The sequence below is a fragment of the Fundulus heteroclitus genome, unplaced genomic scaffold (genome assembly GCF_011125445.2).
Source record: "Fundulus heteroclitus isolate FHET01 unplaced genomic scaffold, MU-UCD_Fhet_4.1 scaffold_37, whole genome shotgun sequence".
NCBI lineage: Eukaryota > Metazoa > Chordata > Actinopteri > Cyprinodontiformes > Fundulidae > Fundulus > Fundulus heteroclitus.
Genome location: NW_023396781.1, coordinates 1,970,889 through 1,980,518, shown reverse-complemented (window position 1 = coordinate 1,980,518; position 9,630 = coordinate 1,970,889). Strand labels below are relative to the sequence as shown.

General features: G+C 42.2%; 1 protein-coding gene across 1 annotated transcript; it reads right to left on the bottom strand.

The window, feature by feature from the left end:
* Nucleotides 1-989: 989 nt before the first annotated feature.
* yipf4 (Yip1 domain family, member 4) lies at nt 990-8,548 on the bottom strand. The gene is made up of 6 exons (XM_012852775.3): nt 8,315-8,548; nt 6,968-7,121; nt 5,634-5,805; nt 5,153-5,230; nt 4,957-5,070; nt 990-1,646 (listed from the first exon to the last, which is right to left on the bottom strand). The coding sequence occupies exons 1-6, from the start codon at nt 8,370-8,372 to the stop codon at nt 1,509-1,511; spliced, it is 714 nt and encodes a 237-aa protein (XP_012708229.2). The 5' UTR covers nt 8,373-8,548; the 3' UTR covers nt 990-1,508.
* Nucleotides 8,549-9,630: the final 1,082 nt, after the last annotated feature.

Here is a 9,630-nt window from a genome sequence, read left to right as displayed (position 1 = left end):
ACATAAATTGTCTGTCTTTTTTATCTCCCTCCACTCCCTCTGTGTAAATCTTTCTTCAACAGATTCAAGGGCAGCGCCTGTGGACACCGTTTAAAGCGAGGTCTGAGGCAGTTTGGAGGAATGCACCTAACGGCTCCGCTGATGTAGCAGCGGCCGACTGGCTGCGTTCCTTGGCAACGCGAGGCCTCAGTCAATCGTTCCCCCAAAATGTCTAAGTGTATGTGATGGACGGTTGTACTGGAACCGAATTTTCGATTGCAATGCAAATTGCAGTTGACAAATAAAATTGTCTATAGTTAGTTCTTGGAAATCTGCGTTCTTACAATTTCCTCAAACATTGTTTACTTTATTTAATGTTAATGTACAACCCCCCCCCAAAAAAAGAAAAAAAACGGTTTAAATCTGATATCAGTCCCCTTTTTTTTTTCTCTCCCCTCTTTCCCCCATGTTGTTGCTCTTTCTTCGAGAGTTTCAAGGCAGCGCCTAGGGACCCCGTGTAAAGCGGGGTCTGGGGCAGTTTGGGGAACGCACCTCACGGCTTGCGCTCATGTAGCAGCGGCCGACTGTGTGTGTTCCTGGCAACGCAAGGCCTCAGTCAATCGTTCCCCCAAAATGTTTGTTAAGTGTATGTGATGGACGGTTGTACTGGAACTGAAATTTCGATTGTAATGCAAATTGCAGTTGACTAATAAAATTGATTGATTGATTGATTGATTGATTGATTGGTGTCTTTAGTTAACCTGGTTTTAAAACTATCTGTGCCAAAGATTTTACACATTTTAATACACTAAATGAATTGATATTGGGAGTGTTCCATTGTTTTCACCAATATTAACAAGTATTTTTTAGAATTGTTTTATGGTTCAGTGATCATTTTCTTTCATTTTAACAACTGTTGTTCATTTATGTTCAATAGGTTTACTTTAATGTTTCTGAAAAGGAATGTCAGTTGTTTAAGATAACTTAGTGACCAGTCAACACACACAAGATCAGTTCACAAGCTCCGCCTTCCTTTACTGTAACTATTCATAAAGTGGTTATGTTGTACTTTGAAGATGACAGGAAACAACAAGGCACCGTATCAATGGACGTTTGCCATAATGCATCAGTTTAACTGTGAGGAATCCAGTTTTCCAGTCTCTTACCCATCTTTTCCTCCACCACACAGAAATATTTAGTAAAGCATGTTTAGAGGTTGCAATAATCCTAGAAATGATGTCTAGATTCCCAAAATACAACCAATTCTAGGCATATGGGGACAGTAGTGCACTGATGGAGAGACCTCCAGAACAAGGTACAAGCTGCAAATAGATTTAATTTTATTGAACAATGAAGGGGAAAAAACTATTTACAATGAATATATTTCCCAAATCCTCTCTCCTTAGAGTTGTAGGGTAAAAAAAAAAAAAAAAACACCTTAAAAAAGAGCTCCAAGTTTAGTTGTGATGTTTCCCCCCATGACCCAGAGGTGCCGTCCATGGCCAGGTCTGCAGTTCCAACTCATCCAGTCACACACCAGTATACAGTGACAGGAAGTAGATATACAATAGGAAAATGGGATATATGAGAAGGGGCTTCTTTGTTTTAAATTCATCTCCGACGAGTAGCGAAGCAGCACTGTACGCAGCCCAGAACACGCCAAAAAGCTGCAAAACAGAACACATGGCATGTGATACATCGACGGAGCAGAGACTTAAATAACTTTAAGTAATCAATGGCAGAAAAAAAAAAACAAAACAGTATACTGACAATTTAGACAACGCCTTCTATCAAGCCCATTTAACAAGTGCGAGGATTCAATTAATAGAATAAAGTTCAGCTCACACACTCCATTTAAGGTGAAAATCTCCCAAACATGTGATATGTGTAAAACATAAAAACACAAATCAGAAATACTTAGAATTCAGACTTCTCAAAGCTTCACAAGGGGGTAGCTATAACAAGAATCTTTATTGTCATGGGTTACCATAGGACATTTTTGAGACAGACACCGGCTCAGAATGCACACAGATTACAATTGACATGAATGCCTTAGCATCTATGTCATGTGCAATAAATTTAGACCTTCAAGGTAAAGAACTGTGCAAAGGTCACAAATGGCAACCTAACATAGGTGTTGGGATGCTGTAGATGAGTCAGAGCCATGTGACGTGCCAACGAGACAGCGTCCCTGTAGATCGGTTCTCAAAGTAGACCAGGGGTGCCACACTCCAGTCGTCAAGGGTGGTGTCCTGCAACTTTTATATGTATCCCTGATCCAACACACCTGAGTCAAATAATCAGCTCATTAGCAGGAACCTGGAGAGTGTGACTATACTGAGGAGGCAATATAGCCATTTTTTCCAGTGTGTCTTTAGGTGAACTGCAGGCTGTCCAGGCCAGCAGGAATGACGGCCTTGATGAATCTTAGGAGGATCCTCTGTGAGCACTTCATGATGACGGAGGTCAGAGCAACAGGATGGTAATCATTGAGGCAGGTGACGGTTGTTTTGGGCCCAGGCACAACGATGGAGGATTTCAGGCAGGCATGGTTCATGGAGAGCTGCAGGGAAAGGTTAAAGATATCCAGAAAAAAAAACCCAGCTAGTTGGTCAGCACACGATTTTAGCGTCCAACCTGACACCATGCCTGGACCTGCAACCTTGTTGATGTTGTCCTTGTTTAAGGTGGAGGTCACCTCGTCCTTGTCCCGGAGCTGCAGGATGAGAGGCTGATGCTGCATCTATGGTTGAGGAAGGTGTTCAGACCCTCTGCTGCTTGGAGAGTCAAAGTGTGTGATGAAGCTGTTTATGGTGTCAGGGAGAGCTGGATCATTGCTGAGCTGCTGTTCGCTGGGCCTATAGTACGGGATGATCCTGATGCCTCTCCACAAGTTATGTGGGTTGTTGCTGTTTAAGTGGTCCTTGATGCGCTGCTTCTACCTGTGCTTTGCCTTCTGGATGCCCTTTTTCACCTCACTCCTAGCCCTGCTGTAGGCAAACCTGTCGTCCGGATCTGAATGCTGTGTCTCAGGCTTCAGCAGTGACCACAATGTGCTGTTTAACCATGGTTTCTGGTTAGGAAACACTGTCTTTGTGGGTAGGACAGCATCAGTGCAGAAGTGAATATAGGAAAGCACAGATGATGTGCATAACTTCAGATCAGCATCCTCTTTAAACACTTCTCAGTCAGTGTGTTCAAAGCAGTCCTGTAAAGCTGATCAGGTCCACAGAGATGTGATCTGACAACCCAAAGTGAGGCGCTGCTGCAGCCTTATATGCTCCTGGGATGTTGCATTAGACCTGATCTAATATACTGTTGTCTCTGGTAACTTAATGAATTTATGGAGTTTGTGGAGCCCAGCTTTTATTTCTACTTGATTCCATTCTCCAGTTACAATAACGGCTGCTTCTGGATTACCATTTGTTTGATTGCTGATGAAACAGTATAGCGCCTTCAGGGTTGTCAATTAGCTTTAGACTAGATGCATGCTATAATAACACCACAGCTGAGGGTTCACTGCTAGATATTCCAGATCGGGGGAGCAGAAGGACCCGATTGTTTTTGTAGCTATGAACCAAGAATATACATTGGCAGACCTTCACCTTTGCTCTTCCCCACAGCTTTAGTCCGGTCAGCTCGAAGCAAAGAGCGCCCTGTGAGCTTCATCGCACCGTTGGGGATGTTGTCGTCAAGCCACGTCTCCATGAAGATTGTTACGCAACTGCCCATCTTACGTGAGGCGATCCTCAGCCGCATCTCATCCAGTTTGTTGTTGATAGATCTGACGTTGGGCTGGAGGAGACTGGGCAGAGCTGGTCTGTGTGGGTTAGCCTTTAGCCAGGTCTGCAGTCTGCCCCGGGTGCCCCATCTCTTTCTACGCGTCCGTCTTCGTCTCAGCTTCTGTTGACCGCTGCAGTTTGAGCTGGATCAAGTCCAGTTTGGTGGTCGGTGCGAGCCATAAACTCTGGGGTTCTCCCCAGTTCCAGCAGCTCAGCTCTCCCATACTGGATTAATCTGGGCGTACTGTATGATTTTTTTTTTTTTTTTTGCCCTTTTTGTGCTGATTCTTTACTCGTGCGAGAATTTTTTTGATCGGCCGAGTTTCTGCTTCATCGTGCGTCCTGCACTGTGTAGTATACAGGGGGTAACGAGGGGCCACCTCCCGATCAGAAATCGTAGGGTCGCGTTAGGGTCAAACATGTTTGAAATTCAGTTGGCCCATGTGATGTGATCGTGAGCGCATACTGCTGTTTAAGCAGACATACGAGCGTTTATGAGCCGATTTCCCCCAACCTGCACACGTGCAAACAAGACAATTCTTCTTCTTCTTCTCAGACGAAAATATACGAGTGGAGAGAAGCAAGCGGCGGGACGTGTGACACGGAGTCAAACTACGGAGGAACAAGTCATAGAATTGCCAAGGCAATGTGTTCCGTTCTAGTGAGCCTCATATTTAACAGTCTGCATTGACGCTTCAGTCTTTTTCTTCCTCTACTGTTTTTATTTGGCTTCCGGATAGACGAGTCCAAGAAGCGCCATCTCTCTACGGCGCTCAGTCCGACGTGTGGTTTTTGGACGTGTGAGCAGTCAGGTCTCATCAGAGCTTTGGGCCATAGAGTGTGAGAACAGATATCATGAGCTGTGAACTTTTAAACCCTATGGTTTCGTTGTACAGTTTGAGCGGGATCTAAGCACAACGATTGACAATATCGTACAGTGTATACCCGGCTTTAGAGCTTGGAGTGGTGATGGCACAAACAAAAACACGACAAACATAATGAGCCGACAGCCTCGGCTGGCAGCAGCCTCCTGTGCTGCCATCATGTGAAATAATGACTCCTTGTTTCTGAAGAGAAAACTTGTACAGAAACAAATTGACTAATCATCTGAATTAGACAAATGTAGATGAAACCTGTAAAAATGGATCAAATTAATAGTCTTAATTAAGACAGTGTTTTACAAAATACAACTTACTTTGACTAATGTGGACACCACTTCAAACCCCCCAATCACTAAAAGCAGAGGGGTTATGACAATGAGAGGAAGAAGGGAGTATCCAATCACTCCAAGAACTTGGCCATAAGAAACCTACACAAGACAGAAATGAGAACTTAGACATGCTGGAAATGTGTTTGTGTAGCTGTGGGGGTGGGGGGGTGGCGGGACTTACCTCGCCACCAAGAACACGAGCAAGCAGGAAGATGGTAAGTGATCCAAATATCCAGATGGTGATGATCCAAGATACGACCTGCGTGTGAAGGGGACAATGGAGTCACACATCAGCACTAGGAAAATGACCTCCAACTCCAGAGAGCATTGGTTAATTTCTGCTTCCAAAAAAGGGAATAAGCAACGGGAATCCTGTATGATCTTTGATCGAGGAGCGTTGCGTGAAGCAGCTCAATGGAGGGGAGCTGCTGAGTACCATAGTATGTGTCAAGCTAATAACAGCTAGCACGTTAGCTTATGGAGGTTTACTCCCTGATAGGAACATTTTATGTTGCTCTCCAAAATCGAGCATTTCAAGTAAACAAATGACACTTAAGCTGGCGGGCGGGGGATGGGTGGAGTACAAGTAAAGCATGGCGGCCTGCCAGGATTATATGACAGTGGGGGAAACCCAAGCAAATGGCCACAAGTCTTCTGCTCACCCTAAACTGTCCGTAGATTGAGATCATGGAGAAAAGGAGCACCACGGCCAGAGGGCCCCAGAAATCCGGGTTGTCTCGGACTACTTGCCGGTTATAACCCAGTGAGGGCATGGGCATCAGCACACATCGAATCTTGTAGTAGATGTCCTTCAGGTCAATGTCCAGTTCCTCCCTGCTCACATAGAAAATGAGGCAATAATAATGGAATATTTGCTTTAATACTTGGCTAAAGGTCAGATAGATGTAAAAAAAGAGGGATACATTACAAATTCAGGTCCTTGAGTCCAATTTCAATTGGAATAATCAGATTGATACATAAAGTTTAAAGTTCAGGGGAAAGAACTCTGTAAACAATCAGTTGTTGTATGAATAATGAAAATAAGCAATAAAGACATACAATTCCAGATAGTATGATCATAATCAAATCAACGTTTTTTTAAATGAATAATACATGAGAAAGGAATGAGCAGGTTTTACCTTAGCCAAAAAGCCACCTCAATTCTGACTTGAATGAAATGGAACTGTATTTAACCTGCATTTGGCCTAGTGTGCATGTGTCTGTAAAATCTATAGCTGCTGTTCAGATCTGGTTATATTAATGGAGAAAGCAGAATCCACACCCAAACAGAGGATATTGTACGCAGAGGTTTAAGAATGGGTCCAGCTTGTTTTGTACTTTACAGAAATGCACACATACTGACTGGAAAAGCTCAGCTGAAGAGCACCAATTCCCTGCTGTTAGACTGTTACCCACACATATCTGATGTTTTGATTTGTTTTACTTTCAAGTAATTCTGAGAAAGTTTAACATGAGCAGTCCACAGCAGAGCAGTCAGAGTTGAAAAAGAAAAAACAGCGCTTAACTCAACAGGATTGCTCCTACACATTGTTCTGAATTCACAAGGGAAACCATTCTGCTGGATTTTCTTAGTATACACAGTTGCAAAAACTGAGGAGTTGTTCTAGATCACACAAAATGTAATCCAAGCTGTTTTTCAGGTCCACACAGAAAAGCTATTATCTTTTCCTTTAGGTTTCTGCCCGTCTGAGAACTTCATACCTATCCTACTCACTCTCCATTTAGTAAAAGACCTGTAAATAACTTTATCCAGTCCGCTTCACACAACAGTCCTTCACCCATTCAGTCATACACTGACGGTGGCAAGCTACACAGTGGCCACAGCTGCCATGGGCCGTTTCACTTTCTAGCCTTTTTTGAATTTGCCATGTCCTGGATGACTGACAATCTTCACCAGTTGATTGGATGGCATATTTTTCTTATTCCTAAAAATAGATTTCTGCTAAATATAAGACTCCCTAAAGCAGATGCTTACAGAAGAGGTTTGCTCTCTTCATTGTCATCTTCTTCCACCTCCAGCAGCCAGCCATAGCCCCGTTGCCTCAGGAAGGTGGTGGCGTATGGATCCCTGCCGCTGTCGCTGGCCATCTTCACTTTAACATCAGGCGTGCTGATGGTTCCACTGAGGTCTGTGGACAATATGGATCATTTCAGACTTATGGTGTCTTTAAAGAAAATAACAAAAAAAAGCAGCAGAATGTGGATTGAAACATTGAAATGCCAAATTAAAACTGATTGTATGCATCAGGAAGCAGAGTACAGTTCACCAATCACTTCAACCAGTGATAAAAACAGCAGTGCACCAACTGCAGGTTGCTTAATTGCGAGCCACCAGAATTGACAAAGATTCCTGGATAGGTGTCGAAACGCTTTCAGAGAGAACTGAGTTAAAGTCCGGTTGCCTCCGATTTAAGCCCGTTTGCTGTTGGAATGACCCGGATAACTGAGAATCTGCACAGGCAGGTCACCAATCACTTGTTCAAATGAGAATATAAACAAATATTAACACATTATTTATATATGGTCCAGCTTTGGCACATTTCATTTGGTTATTGTTCAGAGATATTAAACATTATTCAAAATACAATTTAGGCGTGAGCTTATTTATAATAAGGGACTTTTCATCTACCATCTTAGAGCCAATGCCAACCTGTACAGACTGTATAAGATCTATGAAAGATAATTTGTCAAACTGCAAAAAAAGTGTTTTAAATGTGTGGAGACCACTTATTCTCAATTAATTTAGCTTTTAGTTTTAGTGGGCAATGAAGGCCTGGGAGTCACTTTCATTATAACAACATTGTTATTTGTCCCTAGAATGAGCTGAAGGAGATCCCTCTGTTCAAACTAAAGCAAGAAAATAAAAGCACCTCTCTGATCCAAATAAAATGTATGCACTTTTTTACGAACGTTTCGTCATTTCTGCACATATTTTCAGCATTTATTTTCAAAGAAAGAATTGCGAAAAGAAGACGAAGCGGAACTGCATCCCGTCACTGCGAAGCCACAAGTACACAACAGTGGAAGTTGGGTTGGGACCAGACCTATGGGGGAAAGCCACTCCTTTAATAGGCTCAGAATATGAATAAAAACCAAATACCTGTCTCACCTACGGCTTTGCTTTCCCTCCTATCTGTTTGGCTAAACTAGCAGAAGCGTTCACATTTCAAAACACACGAATAAAATCGAGATTTAACAGCGTCGTCCTGCGCCTGTTCTTCGGTCCAACTCGCAACCACAAATTGGTAAATTAGAGCCAGACTGCTGCTGCTGGGACTGGCGGCTCTCTTTGGGGCCTGCTAGCCGTTCCCATGTAGCATACCTTCCGCTTCTGAAGAGGAGACGAACGTGAAATCTCCGTTGGTGGGAGAGAACTGCATGTTAGCTTTCTGTCCAGGACAAACACATTTAATCCAGCGCTGGGTGAAATCCACGGGCTCACGGCAACCAAGCTGTCACTAACCGCAGCTCATCTGTGAACTTTAACTAACGCATTTTGTTTTCTTTCTGGCTCACTGGGGGAAATAAGCCGGAAGTGCGAAGGAAGCTGGAAATGACACGTCGTATGATGCGTTCAGGTCCTCTTCTACTGCTGGGCAATGAGAGCGGCTACATGAATCCGGTTCACTCCCTCAGAAGAGATGCGTCTCAATAAATTGGAATATCGTCAAAAATGTCCTTTTAAGTCTTTAATCAAATTAAAAAACGAGTTTTTATTTCTATCTGTTTTGATGATAACCGCTTAAGGCAAGAAAACTCACAAAATTCAAGTTCCTAGAAAATGATAACATTAGAGACGGTAATTCATCCTATTGCTATCAGTGATCACGCTCCTGTTACTCTCACCTTAATTAATAAAAAAATAACCCCACAAAACAAAAGCTGGAGATTTAATACATCACTGCTTAAAGATGAAGAATTTATAAAATTCATCAAAGAACAGTGGGCTTTATACTTAGAATACAATGATCAACCAGGTACATCGGCATCGATATTGTGGGAAGCTGGAAAAGCAGTGATGAGAGGTAAAATAATTTCTTTCTCATCTCATAAAATGAAAAAAGAAAACAAAAAGATTCAGCAATTAGGAGAAAAACTTAAGTTACTAGAATCCTCTCAAGAAGAAGGAAATTTAGGTAAAATCCGTAAAGTAAAATTAGAACTAAACCACTATATTGAAAAGCAAAATAGATTTCTAATACAAAGACTTCGAATAGAAAATTTTGAACATGGCAATAAGTCAGGAAGCTTCCTAGCTAATCAGCTTAAAATAAATAAAGAGAAAACTACTTCATCAATTTTGATAAACTAAATATGCAATATGGCCTTAGTAAAAATAAATTCTTGGAATATGAACAACTTAAATCTATAATTAGAAATAAATATAAGCATATTAATGGTGGTTTACAAATCCCAACTAATATATTAGAGTTCCTAGATTTAACCCCCCCCCCCCCCCCCCCCCCACCAAACTACTGTCTAAATCATACAGGACACTGACTAAAATAGATGATTCAATATCTCTTCCTATTATGAAATGGGAAAAGGATTTATCAGGCACCTTTGAACAAAACTTCTGGGCTCAGACATGTCTAAGAACTTTGAAATTGACTAGAAACACCAATTTACAACTAATAC

Excerpts from the sequence above, each read along its gene's own strand:
- yipf4 (XM_012852775.3), bottom strand. The coding sequence starts at position 8,372 with ATGCAGTTCTCTCCCACCAACGGAGATTTCACGTTCGTCTCCTCTTCA. Across the intron at positions 5,231-5,633 it reads CAATCTACGGACAGTTTAGG|GTCGTATCTTGGATCATCAC; the intron begins GTGAGCAGAAGA and ends CTTCACACGCAG. Across the intron at positions 5,071-5,152 it reads CTCGTGTTCTTGGTGGCGAG|GTTTCTTATGGCCAAGTTCT; the intron begins GTAAGTCCCGCC and ends TGTCTTGTGTAG.